This window comes from Panthera pardus, unplaced genomic scaffold (genome assembly GCF_024362965.1).
Source record: "Panthera pardus isolate Hobbes unplaced genomic scaffold, ASM2436296v1 HiC_scaffold_5, whole genome shotgun sequence".
NCBI lineage: Eukaryota > Metazoa > Chordata > Mammalia > Carnivora > Felidae > Panthera > Panthera pardus.
The window spans coordinates 13193312-13218427 of NW_026526980.1; the positions used below are offsets into that span (position 1 = coordinate 13193312).

Below are 25116 nucleotides of genomic sequence, written 5' to 3' on the forward strand. Positions count from 1 at the left end.
CATATGTACAGTGTACATTTCTACACATCCATTTCAAAAATAGTTCAGTAGGGGCCCCTGGGTGGCTCAGTCGCGTCTGACTTCCACTTCAGCTCAGGGGTCTCCTCCACATCCCGCCCTGTGCTGACAGCTCAGAGCATGGAGCCTGCTTTGGATTCTTTGTCTCCCTCTCCCTCTGCCCTTTCCCCACTTGTGCTCTGTCTTTCTCTCTTTCTCTCCCAAAAGTAAACATCAAAAAAAAGGTTTTTTTCTTTTAACATTTATTCATTTTTGAAAGACAGAGAGCAAACGGGGGAGACACAGAATCCAAAGCAGGCTCCAGACTCTGAGCTGTCAGACGCAGGGCTTGAACTCACAGACCGCGAAATCATGACCTGAGCCGAAGTCGGCTGCTTAACCGACTGAGCCACCCAGGCACCCCCAAAAAAGTTTTTTAAATAGCTCAGTAGGTTAAGTGCCTGACTCTTGATTGCTGCTCAGGTCATGACTTCTTGGTCATGAGATCAAGCCCCACATTGGGCTCTTGCTGGGTGTGGAGCCTGCTTAAGATTCTGTATCTCCCTCTCCCTCTGCCCTTTCCCCCCTACCTTTCTCTAAAAATATAAATAAACAAACAAACAAATAAATAAATAATATAAATAATTAGATAATGAGCTATAACTACTTTCAACAATATACATCCATCTCATGATCAGTGCCAGGCAAAAGAAAAATACATAGTAATTCTATTTATATGAAGTCCAGGAACAAGCAAAACTCTTGTTGGCAACAAAAGTCAGAATAGTGATTGTGAGAGTCATACTGGGGACGTCTGAAGTGCTGGAAATATTCTATATCTTCATCTAGGCAACTTGTAAAATTCAAGGTGTTTCCAAAAAAACCCCACAGTTCACTAAGGCTTGACAAGCCCAGGCTTTGGCCAGGCTCGGTGCTGGGCTCAGGGAAGCAGCAGTGACCATAACCCCTGCCCCAGTGGATCTCAGTCTGGTCACTCTCTCGGATAGCTGCCGTTTCACTCACCTCTACAAACAGAGAAAATGGCCTGTGGTGTTTCTATCACTTTGCTAGTGTTACTGTAACAAAGTACCACAAACTGAGTGGCTGAAACAACAGGAATGTATTGTTTCCAGTTCAGGAGGCTGCAAGTCCGAGTTTAAAGGACCGGCAGAACTCCAAACTTCACATGATGCTCTGCCTGTGTGCATGTGTGTGTCCAAATTTCCGGCTTTCATGAGGACACCGGTCATAATGGACCAGGCCCTACTCTATATTACTTATCTTTAATTACATATGAGATGACTCTATTTCCAAGGCCACACTCTGAGGTACTGGGTGGTTAGGACTTCAACATGTGGATTTGGGGGGCCAAGGAGGTATACAATTCAACTCATAACTATTGTATCATAAACTATGCTGTTAGCGGGACAACAGCCGCCAGCCGGACCTGGGGATAGGAGTCCTGTGGCCCTACGGGTGGGAGAGGACAGGCTGGTTTTGGTAAACGGAATGATGCACACAGTTTGGATGTGGTTGGGGAAGCGGTGAAGCACAGGACCCGGGTGTGAACCCCAACCTCTCATATAATGATAACCCCTACCTTTGGTTGAGCCCTGACTGGGCAGGCACCATACTGTTGGCATATACCTTGTGTGCCCCAAGCCCAACAACGTCACAGCCGTACAGCACACACAATTTCCAGTTTGTGGATGAGGAAACTGAGCCTTGTAGCTGCCCAAAGACACGTAGCAAGAAAGTGGCAAAGCCAAGATTTAACGCCAGGGCTGACTCCATGGCCTTCTCCCGCCAGGCTTTGAAGCCTCTTTTCATCTCTCTGAACCTGTTCCCCTGACTCTAAAATTGGGCCAAAACAGAGTTGCGAGGATTAAGCAAGATACCTTACCACCTGGCACCTGGCGTGTTCTGCCTAAGATTTCCTTTTCTCTTTCCCACACCCACCTATGCCCACGGAGGAGGCTCCAATGGGCGAAGACTTCCCAGTAGCCTCTTCAGACCAAAGTAACCAGGTGTCGGTGGCATTTGGGGCTCAGAGTCTGCCCTCAGAAGCACCAGCTGCCGGGCACATGCCTTCCCCTCTGTCACTGCGCCTTGCAAAGGGGTTTTCCAGGGATGGTGTGATCCAGCTGGTCCTCAGCGTAAGGGAAGGACCAGCACTGAAGAAGCACCCCTAAACGCGGAATGACCCCCCCCCCAAGAATAGATGAACCCAGAAATGGGTGGAAGAATGCAAGGAAGGAAGGGGAAAGAGATGGGTGGACAGGAGGCAAGAAAGATACATGGAATGAATTAGATGGATGGAAGGCTGGATGGATAAGGTGGAAGGATGGAATGACGGACGGACGGATGGATGGATGGGTAAGATGAATAGATGAGTGGACAAAAATAGTAAAAACAAAATTGTGTGGGAAGATGGATGAAGAGACAACGAGGTGGATGAAGAACAGGTGAGATGATGAACAGGTGGATGAGGAAGAAGGCAGGGAAGGCAGGAGGCATCCTGCACAGACAGGAACGTGTTGGGGAGCGGATGGATGGGTAAGGGGGTGAAGGAAGAAACACTGTTTCTTGGGGTTCCAGGACCACTTTGCGGCAGGACAGGCCAGCACGCAGGGCCTTTGCGTCCTTTCCCTACCAGCAGCTAAGCCCATTTCACCCCATCCCTGTTCGGCGGGCCTCAGTTTCCCCTCTGAGAGCCTGCACCGGGCTCCAGAGAAACGGGGGTGTTCCCACGCCGCGTGTGGGCGGGGCGGGAGGCGGGGCGCGGGGTGGGTCCCGGAGCCCAGCCCCGCCCCGCCCCAGGAGGCGCCCGCCCAGCAGCGCCCGGGCCTCACGCGGAGAAGGTGGGCTCAGCGCCGGGAGCACGTAGCGCCGCGGGAGCCTAGCCGGGTGAGCGCAGCCGGGCGCTGGCGGGAGCTGGGGGGTAGGGGTGCGGGTGGGGACGGCTGGGGACCCTGGGACGGGGGACAGGGCGGGGGGCCGAGGACACGCCCGAGCTGCCGGGGCCGGGTCTGGGGCTGCTCTCGGAGGGGGGTGGGCACCTGCTCCTGCCCGCCCCCGGGACGCGCTGAGGCCGGGGTGGGTCCCTGGCGCCCCTTCCCCAGTTGCTTTCACCAAACTCCACTTTGGGCCCCCAGGGACCTGGACCCAGGCCGACCCATTTACTGAGACTCCATCAAAGTTAGCGAATGTTCTCTGAGCCTCAGTTTTCATCGCTGGGTGATGGGAGCGGCATCCTCTACTGCACGGGACTGCCAGGGGAATTAAATGCCGCCCTGGCTGCGGTCAGCAGGTGCTTGGCCGCAACACTCCCAGATGCAGAACAGCTCCCGGTGGTTTCATGCAGTCAGCAGCTACTTACCACCTGCTTGGCGCCAGCCCTGTTCTAGGTGCTGGGGACGCGGCTGTGAACAAAGCCTTACTGGAGCATGCTTTCCAGTGGTTTGCCAAGGGCTCCGGCATCTGCGTTTTCACGATCACCTGGCGAGGTAGAGGAGCCAGGGTTATTTGGGTCCATTTTACAGCTGTAGATACTGAGGTACAGGGAGGTTGTAAGGAATTCACCCAGTCTGTCTGTCTGTCTGTCTCTCTCTCTCTCTCTCTCTCACACACACACACACACACACACACACACACACACACACATCCCCATAGGATAGAAAGCTCCAGTCCCGGAGACCAGTCCCCAGAACAGAGTCCTAGGCAGAGAAGGGCTCCACTCTGGGGCTGCATCCCCGTTGGGGAATTAAACTCATCCCCAGTGATGACTCAGATTTGGGATGTCTCCTCACTCTTAAACCCATGAGTGCCAGTGTTTATACAGCATGTGACTGTGTCCGTCACGTAGAACTTTGGAGAGCAGGACAGTGATAAGGGGGAGACCAAAAGGTACAGCCCCTATATCTGTCAGGGCCCCTGCCCCTTGACACCCCCAGCAACAACCATGGGGCTCATCACTCAGTCACTCGGTTGCGCTCATTCTTTTTTTGTTGTTTTTAATGTTTATTTTACTTATTTTGAGAGAGAGAGAGAGCATGAGCAGGGGAGGGGCAGAGATAGAAGGAGAGAGAGAAGCCCAACGCTGGACTCGAACTCACGAACCGTGAGATCATGACCTGAGTCAAAATCAAAAGTCAGGCTCTTAACCAACTGAGCCACCCAGGTGCCCTGTGCCCGTCCTTTTTTTTTTTTTTTTTTTTTTTTTTTACAGCCAGTAGGCATCATGCAGAGCAGAGACACCTGCCTCTGTATCCACAGGGCCTGGCAAACAGTTGACCCACGGTATATGGTCACTGCTGTTATTATGGTGACGATGATCATCCGGCCCCTGGTGCTGCCTTAGCCTCAGGTGGAGCAGGAGGTGGGGGGTGGGATGAAGATGGTGATAGTGACTGACAGCTGGGTCGCTTTAAGTCTGGAGTCAGGACGACAGGATCCTCAGTGCTGGACCCCGAGGTTCACCGACCTGACCCTGAAGCCAGCAGAGGGCTTGGGCAGACCTGTACTGCCAGCCACCTGCACAGCTGGGGCACCTGGGAGAACCAGGGGCTGCAGATTCAGGGTGGGGGTGGTGCAGCTCTTCCGTGCAGGTTCCCAGGCACAGAGCCCTTATAGACCCCATGGGGATTCCTCCTCATCTCTTCCCTTTATTTCCCCTTCTCTCCTCTTCCTCCTCTTCCTTCTATCTCTTTCTCCAGGAAACCCTCCCCATCTTCCCAGTCAGAAGCGGTCACCTCCAGTCTGCTGGGGTTCCCCTGGGCATGATTTACTCTGCCTTCCTCTGGTACTGCATGGGAACGGGGATTTTAAGGAACTGGTAGAGAAGTTAGGAATGCTTAGTGTAAACCTCAGCCATGCAATGTGACTTTGGACCTCAATTTCCCCAGCTGTAAAACACAAGGGAGGCAGCAACCACCTTGAAAGTTCTCAAAATTCTGAAAGGGACAGGTTCAAAGGGTCTCTAAGCACCCCCAGGAGTTCCCCTTAGTCTGATAATCCACATGACTTAAGACAACTCTAGAATGTTCTTTCTTCTATTTTTCTCTACAGGTGGACAGATGCTGGGTCTGCATGGCTCAGTAGAGAATGAAGCCCAACCCAGCAGGCTCCTCCCCAGAGGCCTGCAGAGCTGCAGGCCAGGGCGAGAAGAGCTGCCCCGTCTGCCGGGCCTGGGGAGGAGTCTCAGGCCTGGGGTCTGAGTCAGGGCCTGGCCCAGGGCCTGGTGCAGGTTCAGGGCCTACTACTGTTCTGGGGCCTGGGCCAGGGCCTGGGGCTGTGTCAGGGCCTGGGGCTGTGTCAGGACCTGGGCTGGGGCCTGGTGTGGTTCTAGAACCTGGACCAGGGCTTGGTGCTGTGACCAGACCTGGACCAGGGCCTGGTGTGGTTCTAGAACCTGGACCAGGGCCTGGTGCTATTTCAGGACCCAGACCAATGCACGGTGCTGTGTCCCTACCTGCACCAGAGTCTGGTGCTGTTCCGGGACCTGGACCAGGGTCTGGTGCTGTGTCCAGACCTAGGCCAGAGCCTGGTGCTGCTTCAGGACCTAAGCCAGGTCTGGGGCCTGGGTCAGGAGCTAGGTCAGTACCTGGGCCAGTACCTAGGCCAGGAGCTGCACCGTTACCTGGGCTAGGGGTAGAGCCTGGGCCCAGACGGGGTTCTGGAATTGGGCCCAAACCCAGTGAGCCAGAGACAGCCCCAACACTAGCACCACAGCAGAAGACTCAGGCCACACCCATGCAGGCCCCTAGGCAGAAGGTTCTGGTGACTGGAGGAGGAGGCTACCTGGGCTTTAGCCTGGGTTCTAGCCTGGCCAAGAGTGGCACTTCTGTCATCCTGCTCGACCTCCGCCGACCACAGTGGGAGCTGTCCCCGGGGACTGAGTTCATCCAGGTGCGGTGATGAGCATCTTGGGGACTGGTGGGGGGGCCCAGGCTGCTGGTGGAGGTCTGGGAACAGTGTCTGATGTGAAACCCGTGGTGTGATATTGAAGAGAACAGGCTCTTGGAATCAGACTATTTAAACTCTGGCATTTCCCAGCTGGGCAACCATGGCCACAAGGCTCCACATGTCTGAGCCTCCGTGTCCCCATCCATAGAAAGCAGGATTCACAAGGGTCTTCTGGGGAGGCCATGAGACTGTGCACGTAAAACACCGAGCACAGCCCCTGTGAATTAGCTTGATAAATGGAGCCGCCGACGATGATGAAGACGATGATGCCCTGTAGAATCATACACTAAATCCTGCCCCACAGCCTCTCCCACAGGTGCTTGGCCTGGGTCAGGGGACCAGCTCTGGGAGCTGGCAAGGCAGGGTTGGTATCTCTGCCTTGGCCCAAACCTCCTGGCCCCATCTCTTCCTTCTGTGTTTCAGGCTGATGTCCGAGATGAAGAAGCCCTGTATCGTGCCTTCGAAGGGGTGGACTGCGTCTTCCACGTGGCATCCTATGGGATGTCCGGTGTTGAGAAGGTAAGCACCCCAACATATAATACCTGGAGTTAGAGCGGGGTTCAGATCCGGGCTCTGTGCACCCCCAACTTTACGTGCCCTTCACCTAATCCAGGAAGGACTCAGACTATATACCCAGCCTGCATTTTGCATCCATGGGACCACATGCCAGTTCTGCCACTTTCTCGCTGTGTGACCCAGGGCGAGTTAACTTAACCTCTCTGAGCCTCTGTTTCCTCCTCCGTACTAGTACTTACAGTGGGCTGGTAGCCATCAAAACAGACACCCTTTGACTCAGAAATCACACTGTGTGTATATTTGCAGCATTGTTTTAAATAACAAAAACAGGAAGTAAAGTAAATGCCCATCAGTTAAGGACTATTTAAATAAATTGTAAAGTCTCCCCACATTGAAATTCTATGCAGCCATTCAACAGAATGAAGTAACTCAATATGTGTTGATAACGGAACAATTTCCAAGGTGCAAAAACAGTGTTTGATATCCTCCTGTTTGTATAAAAAAGAAGCTAGGATATTCACACGTGTGCATGTGCTGATATTAATAAGTATAGATTGTGTCTAGAAATACACCGGCCTGTAATAGGAACAGTGGTTGCCTCTGCGGGGGGTGGGGAGGAAGGCTGGAGTCAGGAATGGGAAGGACATTTCCTTTTCACTATATACCCTTGTTACTGTTTGAGTGATTTTTTTAAATATTTATTTTTTTTGAGAGAACACGCACACATGTGCATGTGGAAGTAGGAGAATGGCAGAGACAGCAAGAGAGAGACAGAGAGTCCCAAGCAGGCCCTGCACTGTCAGCACAGAGCCCAACATGGGGCTTGAACTCACAACCCTGAGATCAAGACCTGAACTGACATCAAGAACCAGACACTTAAGCAACTAACTGAGCCACCCAGGCACCCCTGTTTGAGATGTTTTTAACCATGTGATTGTATTATCTATTTAAAAGCAACTGCAACGAGGATAAATATAGTTTAAAAATCAAGATAGAACCCATCTCCTAGTCTGGTCGGAAGGATTAAGTGAGATGTACAGGCTTCGCCCTTTCCCGGTCACACGAGCAGCTCTCTCTCTGTAGACAAGGTGTTTTTATTTTTCACACCCTAACCTCGTGAGGGCATGGACAGTATTACTCTTGTCTGTCTTATAGATAAGGAAACTGAGACTTCTATAGTGAGGAAATGACCCAAACATTTTGAAACCCTTTTCTGGGTCAAACACTGTACCAAGTCCTCCCGTCGGGTGCATTTCATCCTGCTGACCACGCAGAGGGGAGGTGATGAGATAGCTGAGGGCCAGGCAGAGGTGGGGGGCACTCAGGGGGATGCTGACAGAGCTGGGCACTGGTACCCAGGGCTCCTGCACCTCCTGTGGGCCTCCCAGATCCCTGCTTCTGAGCTGCACATTCTGTAGCCCCTGTCCTGCCCGACCCTAAGCCCAGCCTTATGGCCTCAGCGACAAGGCATGACAGCACCACGACTTCCCACCTTCGTCTTGTCTTTTAGCTGCAAAAAGAGCAGATTGAGTCTATAAATGTTGGAGGCACCAAACTAGTGATCAATGGTAGGCGCTCCGAGCTCAGTGTGACCTGCTGTGTGTTTCCTGCTTCTCTCCCCTCTCCTGCCACGGGCCCGGCCCTGGGGACAGGGTAGGGGGACAGAGGTGGGACCCTCCTCCCCTCCCCCCACCCACCCCAGTGTAGGGCCTGTGGGCAGCACATCCTTCCTAAACTGCAGACCTGCCCAGGCCCCTGCATGGGACGGGTCAGTGTGGCCACAGCATGTCTGGGGACACGGGCAGCGGAGTTTACGTTTCAGGGATCAAGAGTTAGAAAAGTTGCTGAAGCACCAAAATAGAAGACCCACTTATGGGGGCTCTGGGCATGTCTGCCTTGTCCTGCATCCGGTCTTTTCTCTGATTCTAGAGTGTCTCTTTCCTATGTCCCCATCGATTGAAACTTTCTTCTGACTTGACCCCAGCAAGGTAGCTCAGGGGCCACAGCCATACTGAGAAGGAGGAGTGAGCCAGTCTGGCTCCCAGGGCCCCACGGAGCAGGGACTTGACCCACACCCCTTCCCTCCTGAGCAGCTCTGTATTCTGGGAGGGCCCCAGGGGCCAGGATGTGTGGAAAAGACTGGGTGGAGGTCAGTGGATTCTCCCAGGGAGGTCCCAGTGGGCAGCTCCTCCTCCAGCTTCTACTCATCTTGGCCCCGTGTGTGTGTGTGTGTGTGTGTGTGTGTGTGTGCGCACTTGTCGCTGCAGTTTGCATCCGTCGGCGAGTTCCAAGGCTCATCTACACCAGCACCGTCAATGTCGTGTTCGGCGGGAAGCCCATAGAACAGGGTGATGAGGACTCTGTGCCATATTTCCCACTGGAGAAGGTACCTGGCTTCCAGGAGAGGTGGGCAGGGCCACTGGGCCTGGGATCCACAGCCCGAAGGGTAGGGATGCGTGGAAACCAGGGTCAGCTTCACAACTCAGGCTGAGTCCCATGAAGAAGGGGTCCCCAAAACCGGGTAGCACAAGCCTCCTATTTTAGGGGTTCTGAAATCAGACAGACTTGACCTTGAGCCAGCCAGGCCACTCTCTACCTGTGGGGCCTTGTGCAAATCACTTTGAGCCACTGTTTCTTCATCTGGGCGTGAAAACACCACCCCGGTGGGGTGTGGAGAGCAGGCAGCGAGTTGATGCGTGTGAAATGCCATGAACACCTGGAGGACTGCATGGAAATAGTTCATCCAGTGCACACGCAGCATCCGCATCCCGGGGCTCGCGCTGGGGGCCAGCAAGACCCTCCCCGAGTGAAGGAGCTCTGGTCGTTGTTACTGCTCTGAACTCTGCTCCCATGGCTCCTACCCCAAGGGAAAAGAAGGGCGCTGGCCATTTCCCAGGGGGAGCCCCCAGAATCCAGCCCCTATGTAGTCTGAAGCAGGGACGGCAGCCCTGGGCCCAGGGGGGCTGGGCAGTGCCGCTGACCCCTACCTGGTGGTGCTCTTCTCCTTGTCCTCTGGCAGCATATGGACCACTACTCGCGAACCAAAGCCATCGCTGACCAGTTGACCCTCATGGCCAATGGCACACCTCTCCCAGGTGAGTGTCGTGGGGCCCTACTCAGGGCAAATGCACATGCCCCCCGCTGCCTCCCCCCAGAATACATGTGCGAGTCTAGCTTTCAGCTTCTATGTTTCTGAGGTTCACCTTCCTTCCAAAGGACAGTTCCCCAGGGCCTCTGTCACTCATCATTCCACAAATTCTGAGCACCTGCTATGTGCCCAGACCCCATCAGGGACATAGTCTGGAGAAAGTCACGTCCAGTCTCTGCCCTCAAGTTGCTCACATCTTGGGTGAGGGAAGAGACAGATAGGAGTGGATCTTTCTTCTGCCACATAGGAGTAGATCTAGTTTAAGGATGTTTTGTACTTTTTAAAAAAATTTTTTAATGTTTATTTATTTTTTGAGAGAGAGACAGAGCACAAGTGGTGGGGGGGGGGTGGGCAGAGAGAGAGAGACACAGGATCCGAAGCAGGCTCCAGGCTCTGAGCTGTCAGCACAGAGCCTGACGAGGGCTTGAACCCACAAACCGTGAGATCATAACCTGAGCCGAAGTCGTATGCTTAACCGACTGAGCCACCCACGTGCCCCTTACATGCTAATTTTATATGCAAAGGTCTCAGTAATTCTTTACAGCATCCATATGAGCTAAGAACCCTAAGGATCCCCTGCTTTCCAAACTCAGGAGCCAGATAGATTTAGATATATCCCTTGCTCTTCAAGTGATCACTTTCTGCTTTCTGAAATTCAGAAACTAAAAAAGAATCAGAAAACTTGGTTTCTCTTACTATCTTAAGTATCTAAACTCAGGAGCCAAGTAGATTTGGAGAGTGAGGGCTGGTTGCAATTATAATCCCCAGATTTACAGGGGAGGAGGTAAGGCTGAGAGCTGAACTGACTCAGCTAAGGTCACCTGGCTGTTAGGTGGCAGAGGTGGGATTTGAACACCCCACCCCTACTCCAGGGGGCGTCTAACACCAGAGCCTGGAGCTGAACCATCATGCTTCACTGCAGCCACAGCTGAGCAGGCCACTGAGCACAGGCCCTTTTCCCTAAAATCCTCCCACTCCATCCCGGCACCCTGGGCCTGTCAGGCCTTGACCCCTGATCCCAGTGGGAACATACATCCGCCTGTGTTTTCCCAGGGGGTTGACCCTATGCGGTTGAACTCTCTTTTCTGCCTGGAGCCTTCCATGGCTGGACCAGCAGCCTGCAAAACAGACACTTAATCCTTTGGACAAGAATTATTTATACGAGCATCCCCAGCTCTTCGTTGTCGGGAGTCATGGATACCCTGGGCCCTGCCCCTCCGTGACGTGGCTGCCCAGTGCCCCGCCAGTCAATGTCAGCTGCAACCTGACCTCCCCGCCGCTCCCCTGACCATGCCCAGGTGGCCCAGAGTTTAAAATTAGCTGCAGTCTGCTTACAGAAAAGCTCACCTGATACCTGCCTTCCAGGAGTCCAACCATGGTCACGCTGGGTGATTTCCAGTCCCTGCTAACACAAGCTGGTCCCTGAGACTCTGCCTGTAACCCGGCAAGGAGAGCCCTGGTCCCTGAAGCAGAGCCCTGAGAGTGCAGATCTCAGCTCAGTGTGATGGGACAAATGACCACAAACTTGGTGGCTTAAAACCGAAAGGTCTTCTCTTGTGGTTTACAGCCAGATGTTGGAGATCAAAGTGTGGCTTGGGCTGCACTTCCTGTAGGGGGCTCTACGGGAGAACCATTTCCCAGCTTATGGCCCCACTCATTCCTTGCGGTTCATGTGTCTCTTCTCTGTGAGTCCCTTATAAGGGATACTTGACATTGGATTTGGGGCTCGCCAGCATAATCCAGGATGATCTCATTTTGAGAGCCTTACTTGTATCTGCAAAGGCCCTCGTCCAAATGAGGTCATATCCACATGTTCCGGGATGTGGGCATATCTTTTCTGGGGCTACCACTCAGTCCGCTGCACTGGCCTCATTGTCAAGTGAGGATATCGGTGGAGAGGCAGTCAGGGTGTTTGGCTATGACCCAGGACACTTGCCCTGGCAAAGTTTGCGAGGAAAAGGAACTTACTACGGAAGGATGTGGGATAGCTTCTGGAGAATATATTTGCAGAAAAATGATCACCAGAGCTTGCAAAAAGGACAGGGTTGGGGCAGCTCCGGGGACCTGGGTGGCAGGAGCTGGTGACCAGTCTCTTCAGGGTGAACCCACTCTGAGGATTTTAGAGCCCGGTGTCAGTGATATTGAGAGTCACATTCCTGGGTGAGAACATGTCACTGGCCCAGCTTGGGTCCCGTGGCCACCACCTCAGAGGAGAGTGACACATCTGGTGCATCTAGACTGATGGTCCCCTAAGACCTTGTGCAGAGGGGGAGGGACCCCCAAAGGAAGGTGGGCTTCTGGTCCCAGAGGACGATGTACACTGGGGCTTCCCAAACTGGGGTGCGGTCCCTTGGGGAACCTGAGCCTCAGGAGAGCAGGAACATCTTCCAGAAGGTTCCATCTCCAGGGGTTGAGATTGAAAGTCAAATAATTTACAAATAAGTAATTAAAAAAATTTTTTTTAATCTTAAATAGATTATGAGATAAACTGAAATTTTTGTAGGGTTTCTTAAGACTTGACAGACATATGTCTGTGGCAGCCTTCAGGCTGTACCCCCAGACTTCTCCAGAGGAGACTCGTTTAGTGCTTCCATCAATGTGGGGAGACCCGTGCCAGAGAAGTTGGGGGGCTCTGGACCAAGCTCCCTGTTGGTCTGGGGGACTCTGCTGGCACAGAGCAGTGAGAGTGAGGGGGACAGCCTCCAGGCTCTTGTGCTGATGGCTCCAGTCTCTTCCCTTCTCCACTGATTGCCTGAAAAGTACAATCGCTACCACTACTTACAAAGCACCCATTTTCCAAGGAGACCAAGGCTGCGCGAGCAGAAACACAGAGTCCGTTTGTAGCATCAGAACCTGGGCTTTGGTCCCCCATCTCATCTCTATTGGGCTGAGCTGTGTGCCCTTAGGCAAATCGCGTCCCTTCTCTGAGGCTTGGTTCTTTGATCCAGAAGCAGGGATAGTAACAGTTCTCACCTCATAGGGTTGCCTTGAAGGAAAAAACCCTGGGGGCACCTGGGTGGCTCAGTTGGTTAATCCTCAGACTTCATCACAGTTTATGGGTTCGGGCCCCGCATCAGGCCCTGAGCTGATAACTCAGAGCCTGGAGCCTGCTTCGGACTCTGTGTCTCCTTTTCTCTCTGCCCCTCTCCCACTCACACTCTGTCTCTCTCTGTCTCTCAAAAATAAATAAATAAACATTAAAAAAAAAAAAAAAACAACCTGGCTTACCAGAGCACCAGGCACATAGTAGGCTCTCTCTGAGAGCCACCATAGTCCTTATCTAGCTGATGATCAGAAAAAGGAAAGAGCTACAGCTATTGGCACAAAGGAGTGAGGGTCTCTCTGTGCATCTGTAAAATGGGCACAGTAGGACTCTCAGGGGAGCCAAAGGAGATTATGTCTGCCAAGTGCTGACTGAACTGTCATGGGCCATGTACCTATCTGCATCTCCGTCTTACCTCTGTTACTGGCCCGTGAGCATCATGAGGGCAGGGACCATTTCTTGGTCATCCTTGGGTTCTCCACAGCATCCATCCCAGGGCCCAGTGCAAGGGGGAGAGGTTGGGGAACCCCTCAATGCTGTTTGTTAAATGACTGACTGATCGACTGAGAATAAGTAATTCAATGAGGAAAGCCCAAGGGGCTGTCTTCCCTGCCGACCTATCCAGGTAAGGACCGGGAGATGTGGACAGCATGTCTGTGTCTCTCCCTGCTGGTCCACCCCTCCCCAGGCCCTGACCTCCCTCCCTGTGACCTAGGAGGAGGCACTCTGCGGACGTGTGTGCTCCGGCCCCCGGGGATCTATGGCCCTGAAGAGCAGAGGCACCTGCCCCGTGTGGCGGTATGTCAACCCAGGCCTGTGCGCAAGGCACAGGAGGAGTCTGGCTGATGTGTGCATGGATGGGGCTCTTCCAGTCTACAGTCACTGTGTCAGTCTTGGGGCAATGTCCTGAGCCTGGGACTCTTAGTTCTGGGAGATATCCCTATCCCTATCAGACTCACGAGGAACAAAGGTCTCAGTGTGTGCCAGCCAGGGTTAGACACAGGTTGGAGAGACACAGAGCTATGACCCCAAAGAGGCAGAGGGAGCCTACTGTCCCTACTCAGATGTGGGCTCAAAGATGGCCAGATGGCTCATCTCGTGCTGCCATATAGAAAGCCTCTCTCCAGAGAAAGCCAGGTGCCAGCAGTATAGCTATGAGGGACTGGAGGCCCTGTCCTCAACATTTCTCACAGCCACATCAGGGAGATGGATGCCACAGTCACAGAGTCAGTGTGGTAAGGGCTATGTGGAGGAAAGAAGGAGAATGTGGGAGCACAGCAGAGACGACCTGGTAGGGGCAGTCCAGGAGGACTTCCTGGAGGTAGTGATGCCTATGCTGTTTGGAAAGAGAAGAAAGAATTAACCAAGGAAATGGGGTGGTAGAGAGAAGGTGGTCCAAATAGAGCAGCTAGCTTGGGTACAAACCTGGAAATTAGAAAGATCACTATTCCAGGCTTCGGGACAGATCAGTGAACAAAGCAGACAATGATTCCTATCCTTGTGGGGCTTATATTTTCACAGGAGGAGATGGATAATACGCATGATAAATGATAAAGAGTGTTTGAAGGTGCCGGGTACGATGGAGAAAGAGGACAGGGGGAGCAAGGTGTGGGAGCTGGGCGCACAGGCAGCCAGGGAGTCTCATCGAGCAGGGGACAGGGGAACCTTGAGGCTTCTTCACCTTGAAGGAGATGGCAGAGTGTACCACACGAGTGTTTAGGGGAGGACCTTCCAGGCAGGGGCAGGCCCCGAGATGGGAGCCTGCTGCACATTCCAGGGGGAGGCCGTGTGGCAGGAGCTGGGTGCACGAGGGAGTTAGTAGGAGATGAAGTCCGAGAGTAGCTGGGACCAGGTCAGAAGGGCCTCCTGAGCCGTCGTCAGGACTTTGGCCTTCAACTTGGCAGTGGGCGTCTGAAAGACTCTGAGCAGGGAGACATAGGATCTGACTTCAAATTCAGAAGGATCCCCCTGGCTGTGTGGAGAACAGCAGCAAGGACCATGGGTGGAAGCCGAAGCGGCTAGGAAGCTATTTCGGTGTCCAGGTATAGAAGCCGGGCAGCGGTCACAGCCATGAGAAGTGGTTGGATTCTGGACAGATTCTAATAGTTGAGTCCAGTGGGTTTGTAGGTGGCTTGGATGTGGATTGGAGAGAAGGGAAGGCCAGCGGAGGCTCCAGGGTTTCAGCCTGAGCCACAGAGTGCTCTCTAGTAAGATGTGGGGGGCCTGGGGGGGATGGTGAACAGGAGCTAGAAGGTCAGCCGCACGCTCCAGGACATGGAGGCGTCGGGACCTGGGTCTGGCCTGGAGCTAGAAATTTGGGAGCCATCATCATATAAATGGTATTCAAAGCCACTCCAGACTTGGGTTTGTGTTTATCACCCTCTCCAGAGCCACATCAAGAAGAGACTATTCATGTTCCGATTTGGGGACCGCAGGACACAGATGAACTGGGTCCACGTGCACAATCTGGTGCAGGCACACGTGTTGGCAGCCGAGGCCCTCACCGTGGCCAAGGGCTATGTAGCTGTGAGTCTCCTGCCATGCTGTCCCCACCTCCCCCCAGCAGACGGCAGGTGGGGTGCCCCATCCCTAGGGGGTTCCTGGCTCACACACATTTCTCCCCAACTCAAGATGGCCGGTGGGACTGTGGGCCCAGGGAAGCCAGGGGTGGGGTGTCTTTATAGGGCATCGCTAACTCCTTGCGGTAACCCTGTGATGTAGGTGTTGTGGATCCTGAACTAATGGTAACCAAATGCTAAGCATTTTACCTATGCTGCCACATTTACTCTTCACAATAGCCCAAGAGGGAGTTCCCATTATTTTCATCCCATTTAGGTACAGAGAGGTTAAGTGACTCTGCCGAGGTCACACAGCTTTTCAGTGTGGCAGTCTCAGAATTCAAAGGGAATTACCCAGGTCTGTCCCCAGGGTTAGACAATGGCCATGACTCCTCAATGGCTGCTCGGGAGAACTGGGGAGTCAGGGCAGCTGCTAGCCATCTGAAAGGGTGGGGTCAGGCGGTGGGCAGATGCCTGACTGTCCCCCTCCCTGTGTGTCCCTCTCAGAGTGGCCAGGCGTACTATATCAATGACGGGGAGAGTGTCAACCTCTTCGAGTGGATGGCCCCACTGGTAGGTGCCCCGATGTCCACCTGCCTCCACCCCAAGTGAGAATTAAAGGATTCTGCACATCTCCTCTCCTTGTCATCCTTTCCTACTTCTGGAAAATCGGAAGATTTCACATTGAAAAACAGCTCTAGCAATAGTGTCCACTGGGCAACATTGGAACTGGCTGGAGCTGGGTTGTGGCTGCCCCTTTGGGGGACCATGTACTCCCCTGGTTTGCCTTAGCCTCTCCCAGTCTGATTCTTGATTTTTTTTTTGTTTTGTTTTTAAATGTTTAAAAATTATTTTATGAGAGAGAGCACAGGAGAGGGGCAGAGAGAGAGAGAGAGAGAGAGAGAATCCCAAGCAGTCTCCATACTCAGCATGGAGCCTGAGGTGGAATTCAATCCCATGACCCTGGGATCATGACCTGAGCCCAAACCAAGAGTTGGATGCTTAACCGACTGAGACACCCAGGTGCCCCTTAATTTTTTTTATTTATTTATTTTGATTGAGAGAGAGAGAGGGAGAAAAATCCCAAGCAGGCTTAGGGGCAGAGAGAGAGAGGGAGAGAGAGAACCCCAAGTTGGTTCCATGCTGTCAGCGTGGAGCCCAATGTGGAGCTCAATCTCATGAACCAAACCATAAGATCATGACCTGAGCTGAAATCACGACTCAGACGCTCAACTGACTGAACCACTCAGCTGCTCCCTGATTCCTGATTTATGTCGACTTGCCCTGTGGAAGTTTGCTCATGATGCCCCCACACTATGTGATGAAGCTGTGTAAGGGGTAAGTGGAAGGTAGACTGAAGTCGAAGGAAGCTGTTAGCCCTGGGGCTTCCTGTGCTGCAGCCCCTCCGAGAACCCTGGCCTCCACACCCAGCACCCTGCAGACTCCTTCTTGGGGCCAGGCCTGCCTGGATGAGGTTGACCAGAATCCCTCTGCTAGAGGATCCATCTGTGGGGCATGCAGACATGTCAATGTCAACAGCTTTATTGAGCATATACTGTTCGATTCACCTATTTAAAGCACATAATTCAATGGTTTTTAGTATATTCAGAGTTGTGCAACCATCACCCCAAAGCCCTACACAGCCACGGGTCTACTCTCTGTTTCTATAGATTTGCCTGTTCTGGACATTTCGTATAGATGGAATCGTACAGTATGTGAATTTTTGTGTTAGGCTTCTTTCATTTAGCATCATGAGTTCAAAGTTCATGTGTAGCCTGCATCATATCAGTATTCATTCTTTTTTTACTGCCAAAAAATATTCTATACCAGGGATAGACCACATTTTGTTTATCCATCCATCAGTTGATAGAAGTTGGGCTTTCTTGACTTTGGGGCTATTATGAATAAGATTGTATACGTTTTTTGTGGATGTACGTTTTCATTTCCCTTGGGTGTTTACCTAGGAGTGGAATTGTTGGATCATACGGTATCTCTGTTTAACCTTTTGAGGAACTGCCAGGCTGTTTTCCAAAGTGGCTGCACCATTTTACATTTCCAAAACCAGTGTAACAGGGTTCCGTTCCTCCATGTCTTTGCCAACACTTGTTATTGCCGTTTTTTTGTTTTTTTGTTTTTTTTGTGACCCAGACAGTTTTTATACAAGTGAAGACTTCATCTTGTGCCAGCCTATCTCTTCATGCATCTCCTACCACCCTCCACACACATGCCAGATTTTTTTATTATTATTCCTTAATAGCAGAAAAGTCAATTCTAGAAAAATTAGGTTTTACGTTAAGTGCCTTGGAATGTCTTTGGGTGTAGGCAGATGGAAATAATAACTAAATGATGTGGATGGTCCCAGGTTAAAAACCTACCCATGCATCCAAGCCCTGCTTGGTTTTTCTAGATCAAAGCTTTCCATTTCAAGACTGGCACAGGGTTGGGGCTGGCTGCTGGGTTTGCCCTCTTGGGTGGGCACGCAGAGGGCCGGGTGGTACCTCTACAGAGGGCAAAGGGAACACGTGGCCTTTCCACACCAGCCCCTGAAAGACCATTTCTCACCTCAGGCCATGTTTCCTTGCAGTTTGAGAAGCTAGGGTACAGCCAGCCCTGGATCCAGGTGCCCACTTCCTGGGTTTACCTAACAGGTAAGGGAAGGGGTGTGTGTATTACAAGCCCTCCATGTACCAGGTGCACATGCATCACCTTATTTCAAGCCCAGGGCCAGGACTAGGTGGAGACGAGTGAGGCACTGAGGGCACAAAATCTAAGGAGACCGTCACTCTCAGGGGTCAGGTGCTCCAAGCCCGATCTGCATTTGCCTGGCAACCTCCTTGCCATAGTCCTGACCCTGAATAAACCCTATCCTACTTTCTAGGTGGGTATGATTGGACCCAAGTAAAGATGAGGCCCCTGAGGCCCTGAGAGGTTAGTGACCTGCTCATGGAGCCACGGTGAGAAAGCGGGAGAGGCAGGTTCACACCCGGGCTTGGCTGACTTCAAAACCCACACCCAGTCCTGTGGCCCGTCTTGGAAGGCATCACGCCAGTCAGGGGGAGAGGGGGGCCCTGGGGCTGAAGAGAAGTCTGCCTCGGAGCAGGTGGAGCTTCCTCCGCACCCTGAAGCTCAGTCTCTACTCTCATCCACACCCCCCGTCATCACCTCTGCTGGCCTCCTTCCAGCCGGAATGCAGACATCAGGCATGGAGTGGTCAGCCCGAGGGGGACAAGTGATCCTCATGACACGAAGAGCTGCGTTCCTGGAAAATCTTAGCTAGATCTGTTGTATTTTAAATGCATTGGGGTGCTTGACATTTAAAGCAGGGATTTACAAACTTATGCCCACTAGGCCACACGTGGGGTGACTTCTCACGCACAGCGCTGCCACAATGATTGACACTCTTTGACCCCCCAGCTGGGGAAAGAGCAGCTACAGGTTCTGGCAGTTATATAGGATTGTATAGTGTTCCTAGCGAGTTAACTATAACCCCCTAGTTCTTAACTCTGGCTGTGCATTAGAATCACCTGGGAGCTTATAAAACGTAAAAATGCCTCAGCCGCATCCCAGACCAATTACATCAGCATCAGCAAGAGCAAGGGGGTGGGGGAAGCATGAGCATTTTTAAAAGTGGTCCGGTTGAGAACCACCGTTGCAACTTCTTTCTCTCCTACTCAAGAGACCACATTGGAATAGAAGTGAGGGGGGGAAGGAGACATGATTTGAGATAACTCTGAATCTGCTCTGATTTGTTTTCAAATGTCAGTCCTTTAATATTAATAACAACGTACTTGTGACACATTTCACAGCCAAACAAGCCCCCACCCCCACCTCCCCGGCACGAGCTGACAACTGCTGATCTAAAGGAACCCAGGGACAGGAGAATTTTGCAAAATGAAGAGACTCCCCCTAGCAAAGCAAATAATGCCCCCAACTCATTTGTCCCCGAGGGTCTCCCCAGAGCTTGCAGAGCAAGGCCCCCTGGTCACTGGCCCTTCTCTCCCCCCACAGCTGCGGTGATGGAGTATGTGCACCTGGCCTTGAGGCCCATCTGCAGCGTCCAACCACTGCTCACCCGGAGCGAGGTAGGTAGGCTGCTGGTGGGAGGGGGGGGGAGGTGCCCTGCACCACAGCCCCACCACCAGCACCCCTCACCCATTGGACACCATAACTGGATCCTTGTCTGAGGTCTCAGAACCTTCCTTGTGGGCCCAAATCTAGTGCTAACTTTTTACAATCATCCCAGCCTCTGGGCTTTTGCTTAGGCTGTGCTTTCTTGGTCTGAAATGTGATTAGCTCTGAGCCTGTCCCTCGTCCCTGTCATTCATTCATAAGCAGCTTATCTTCGCTGCCAGACCGGAAGCTCCCAAAGACAGGTTCTGTGACATTCACATTTTTGAATATGCCAACACTCCCCACCAGTGCCACCGACACTCGAGACACATGCACACAGAACCTGGTGGTTCTAGGTTCACCGTTCATGCTTACTGAATAATAAGTATATAAGTGCCTACTGTGTACAGAATACTATTCCCAAATGATGCAGATTTCTCTGTACACACAGTTTAAAAGAGAGGATGTTTTAAATGCAGGTTGTAAATAGTAGTGTTTGGCATTACTTGCAAAATCCTTCCAGTTCACTCTGCATTTGATTCTCTCTGATGTCCTGCTAAGTTAGGAAGGGCAAGAGATTATGATGGTGTTTTATGATAAGAAACTGAACTTTATAAGAAACAACACTGGAGAAGTTAGTGCTTGTCCAAGGTCACACAGTTTGGGAATTGACTTCATACTCCAAGCTCAGTGCTGTTTAACTCAGAGGACAGGGAATGGGCCACAGCAAGAAGCACTTCCTTGTGGTTTCTCCTTTGAACTATCCAGACTAGCAGAGGAAAGAGAATAATGACAATAGTGGCCATCTACTGAGTGGTGATGATATGCCAGGTGTTGTGCTTTATATCATTTAGTTTTCAATGCTACTCGAAATTGTAGATTGTTACCTTCATTTACAGAGGAAATGAGACACACAGGGGTGAAAACACCTGCCCATGAACATGCACTTAAGAAGCAGAGCTGGCATTTGAACCCAGACCAGACCTAAACGATTTCAAGCTCAAAGCGAATCAGGAATCACATTAATGTAAATTAGTTGCCAAGTCGCTGCTGAATTGCGGAAGGGACTTAGCTCCCCTCCTTCTTGTTTCACTTGTAAGTTTCCTTGTTCAGCTAAGGGGCAAAGGATCCCTACTTAGCTAAGGAAGTTTCTGGGCACTATGGCTCTGGCGCCCTCTGCTGGTCAAACTGTGACATACCCAACCAGCTCTCTAGTTACAGTCCGATTCATTCAACATTTTTTGAGCCCCTAATGTGTGCCAGGAACTGTGCGGAGTAACTAAGGCAAGACACAGCCCTTACCTCGAATACCTCACAGTCCAAAGGGGAAGACAACCGGGAAACCTAACACAGTGTAAGGCCTACACTGAAGGAAATTATGAGGAACTTCAGAGCACACAGAAGGGGCACCTGAGCTAGGTCTGAGGCAGTTAGGGAGACTTCCCAAAGTAAGGTAACATCTAAGCCTGAGATCTGAGAGCACTGTGTCCAGGACCTTGCTGATCTAGTTCCCAGCTGTATCCCCCAAAGCCTTGAACTTACTACCTGGGGCAAAAAGGAACAAGACTGGCCTCTCCCCTCTCCCACGAGTATCCAAGACCAGCAGCTTGGCCAGAAGGGCTGTTTCAGTGCCATGGGAGAATCAAGCCATTCTCTCAGACCCCCTCCAAGTGTCGGGCTGAGGAACAACAGAGGAAGACATGAGGTGGGAGGGCATCCTCTCTCCGGTCCCAGCACAGCCAGGAAGTGTGGGGCCTGGAATGTGGCTCCCCTGTTGAGTCTAGGCAAGTCATCTAACCTCTGTAAAGAGGAGAAAGTGTTAGTGCCACCTCAGGGAATTAAATAAGATAAGGCCTAGAAAGGATTTAGCCCAGGCCAGGCACAGGGCCTATTCAGTTATTCATAACTGTCAGTACTGCCCTTGAAGCCTATGGGGCCCCAGGCAGCCCAGAAGCTGGAGAGAATCATGTCTTAATTGAATTCCTCTCTTAGGGAAGTTTAACCAGGGAGGGTGTGAAGGCTGTGTCCTGGGGCTGTAGCCAGAGAAGCCTAGCGTGTTTCCTGGGGACATTTCCGGAGAGCAGCGCCTGGGGCCCGGGCAGGGCGGTCAGCTTCTTTTAGAACATAGCCAAGAACCTGCTGACTCCCAGCCCTGTGCTAGGCCGCTAGCCCGGGAAGGGACGCGCAGAGGTGGGACCGTCATTTTGGGGGGACTGAGAAGTTCAGTAGGGTGGGGGAGATGCAGAAAACGCCTCCTGGAAGCCTCGCTCTCGAGGAAAATGGGAGAAGGGAGAAAGGAAATCTTCCCTGAGGAGGTGCGAGACACAGCACATGGGATCTGATGTGCGAAGGAAGGAAAACCCCTGCCCTCTCTTCCCTGTCGGTAACACAAGTTGGAATGTGTTTCCCACCCTCATGGGCCCGCCACTCTGCTACCCCCCCCCCCCCCCGCAGGTGCTCAGCGTGGCCGTGACGCACACCTTCCAGATCGCCAAGGCCCGCGCCCAGCTTGGCTACGCGCCAGACAAGTTCCGCTTCGCCGACGTCGTCGAGCAATACGTGAGGTCTACGAGCCGGCGGTCCCGCGGCTCCACCGCGCGAACACTCCTACGGTTGCTGCTCGGGCTGCTGCTGCTGCTCGGGCTGCTCGCCCTGGCCCTACATCTCGTAGGCCTGCAGCAGTCCAATGTCTGACCTGCGCCACTGGCCACTGCCTCTTCTTACCCAGCTTCACCTTCTGGGCTAGGACCCGCCCCCGAACCACTGCCCCGGCCACACCCCGCCCCCTGGGCTTGGGCCCACCCCCTGGGTCTTGACTCCGTCCCTGCCCTGCCCCCCCCCCCCCAGGCTTGGGCACGCCTCTGCTCCTCCTCTTGAGCCACGGCCCCGCCCTGGCCCCGCCCTCTGGGTTGCCCAGGCTTCATGCCTAGCCTGGCGGGGTTACCGAGGAGGTAGCCGTAAGGCCCCCTCCGCCTTCTAGGTTTTCTCCCTCTGCTCTGCCCAGACCTAGCCCGACCCCGGATTCTCCCCTGCTTTGGTTCCGCCCTGTTTCTGGCCCTACCGGTAGGATTGAGCCTTCCCCTTGGTTTCTCCTTCCGGGACTGGCCTTGCTCCTCCTTCTGGATCCGGTCCCTCCCCTCTCCTACTTGTAATTCTGCCTAGCCCCGCCCTCTCCCTCTCTGGTGCCACCCCCTCCCCAGCCACGCCTCCTAGGTGAGCGCTTAGGGCCTGGCCGGAGTCATCTCTAGCGGCTAAGGGCTGGCGGGGGGTGGCATTTGCAGCTGCTGCCTCTCTAGAGACATTGGACCGTCCTCACTGCCCAAGCTCCTCTCTGTTTGTCCTGAGACAGTCTTGGGATCTTGGACTAGACCGATTCTAGGAGAATTGCTTTTGATCTGCTACCTTGATGTTTTGGTTTCACTCAGTCATGCACTTCTCCCTGTGTGATGATAGCCAGGGTTGCAGGGACACCGGAGACCCAGGCTTCTGCCTAGCCAGAGCTGGCCTTTTGGGTTTCCAGTTTATGAGTCTGGGGCTGATAATAAGCACAGGCTTCTGTGTCAGAAAAGATCTAAAACAAAACAAAACTTTTTAAGGTGGTCAAAAGATATAAACTTCCAGTTATAAAATAAATAAGTTATGGTGATATAATGGTTACTATGGTTAATAATACTATATTATATATGTGAAGGTTGTTAAGAGAGTAGATCTTGCAAGTTTTCACCACAAGGAACACAGGGTGGCTTGGTTGATTAAGTGTCTGACTCTTGATTCAGTTCAGGTCAAGATCTAACGGTTTGTGAGTTGGAGCACCATGTTGGGTTCTATGCTGATAACACGGAGCTTGCTTGGGATTCTCTCTCTCTCTCTCTCTCTCTGCCCCTACCCTGCTCACTCTATCGCTCTCTCTTTCAAAACAAAAAACTTAAAGTTTTTATCACAGGAAAAAATTATAACTATATGTGGTGACAGATGTTAACTGGATATTGTGCTCACTTCACAGTATATACATATATCAAATCATGTTGTACACCTGAAGCTAATATTCTATGTAAATTATATCCCCAAAAATAATTTTTTAAAGAATTGGACCTTTTGAAAAAGTACCAATATAATTGTAATGGGAAGAATTAGAACTTATTTTGGTCATACTTTATAATTTGGTATTTCTTCCATATATGTATTTTTAATGTTTTTAATGCTTATTTATTTTTGAGAGAGGGAGAGAGAGACAGAGCATGAGAAGGGGAGGGGGAGAGAGAGAGGGAGACACAGAATCCAAAGCAGGCTCCAGGCTCTGAGCTGTCAGCACAGAGCCCGACGTGGGGCTAGAACTCAGGAACTGTGACATCATGACCTGAGCTGAAGTTGGATGCTTAACCAACTGAGCCACCCAGGTGCCCCTATTTCTTCCATATATTAATAAGGGAGCAGTGGTGATCACCAGAATCTTTAATGTTTAAACTCACAAAACTTCTTAATTCTGCCTTGCTCTCCACAGAAACAGTGCCCCCTTCCACATTGTCTTGGTATTGATCGTATCAAGATATCAGTGTTTAAATATATCCATGTATATATCATAATGTGTACAAGTGGAACTGGCCCATCAAACAATGGATCCTGGCAGAGAAGAAAACCATCACAAGCCTAACAAAACTTGTGGTGGAGGGGAACGAATGTATTAGAGCCAACATGACCATTCCCAGTGTATCCCTCTCTGCTGAACAATTAAGAAAGTTTGTGAAGCAGTTAAAAATTGTATGCTCTTCTTTAATAGGTTGAACTGCTTGTGTGCATATAATTTTTCAAAGCTCAGTAATAATCCTTTATGTCTGTTTTGATGCTTGACAGTTTGAAAGGGCTTTCATCTGTATGCCCTTATTTAATTCTTTTCATTTTTTTTTTTTTATGTTATTTTCGAGAGAGACAGAGACAGAATGCGAGTGGGTTGGGGCAGAGAGAGAGGGAGGCACAGAATCCGAAGCAGGATCCAGGCTCTGAGCTGTCAGCACAGACCCCGACCCGGGGCTCCAACTCACAAGCTGTGAGCTCATGACCTGAGCCGAAGTCGGGCGCTCAACCGACTGAGCCACCCAGGCATCCCTGTATGCTCTTATTTAATTCTTAGGGCTACCCTTACAGTAGGGTTTATCATTCCCCTTTTACAGATGGGGAATCTGGGAGTGTGTCTAACTAAAAAGGGTGGGGGTTACTCCTCTGCAGCTGAAGTAATTTGGAGGCACTGTCCAAGGCTCACTGGCCCAATGCTCCTCATGGTTATTTCCGCTCTTCTGCACCTCAGCCATCTCACGGCTTAGTTTGAGCTCTGGTATCTACCTCAGGCCATTTGGGGCTGGCAGCCCTTGGGCTCCCTTTCTTCTCAGTAACACATTTGCATCTAAACTCACCTCCTTCTTCTTTGACTTTCCTCTATCAATCCTGAGAAATCTGTTCCCAGGGCCAGGAAAACAGACTTTGACTGTTCGCATAATCTTCTACACCTTTTGTCTACTGCCAAAACTCAGCTTTCAGAAAACAAAAGGAAAATCAATTCCTTTGTTCTCTCCATTTCTCTAAGTCATCTGTTTCCTGAGGCTCTGAACATGTACACCCTGGGCCTGGGGGCTGTGTGGGTCACTATGCCAAGAAAGCTTCCCTCCTTTCGTGTTTTTACCCAAAGGAAAAGGAGGTAGCACCTGCACCCAACAGACAGAGTTCCTGTGAGGATTTTAGAGGCAGCTCAGATAACCAGCCCTCCATGCATGAGGTTCTGAGAGAGG

At 51.8% G+C, this 25116-nt stretch overlaps 1 protein-coding gene across 1 annotated transcript; it reads left to right on the forward strand.

Moving 5' to 3' along the window:
- The first annotated feature begins 4990 nt into the window (after positions 1-4990).
- Positions 4991-23196, forward strand: SDR42E2 (short chain dehydrogenase/reductase family 42E, member 2). Its single transcript, XM_019430432.2, has 11 exons — positions 4991-5904; positions 6385-6480; positions 7988-8045; positions 8745-8863; positions 9497-9572; positions 13384-13466; positions 15057-15194; positions 15734-15799; positions 17811-17874; positions 19235-19308; positions 21791-23196. The coding sequence occupies exons 1-11, from the start codon at positions 5101-5103 to the stop codon at positions 22028-22030; spliced, it is 1818 nt and encodes a 605-aa protein (XP_019285977.2). The 5' UTR covers positions 4991-5100; the 3' UTR covers positions 22031-23196.
- Positions 23197-25116: the final 1920 nt, after the last annotated feature.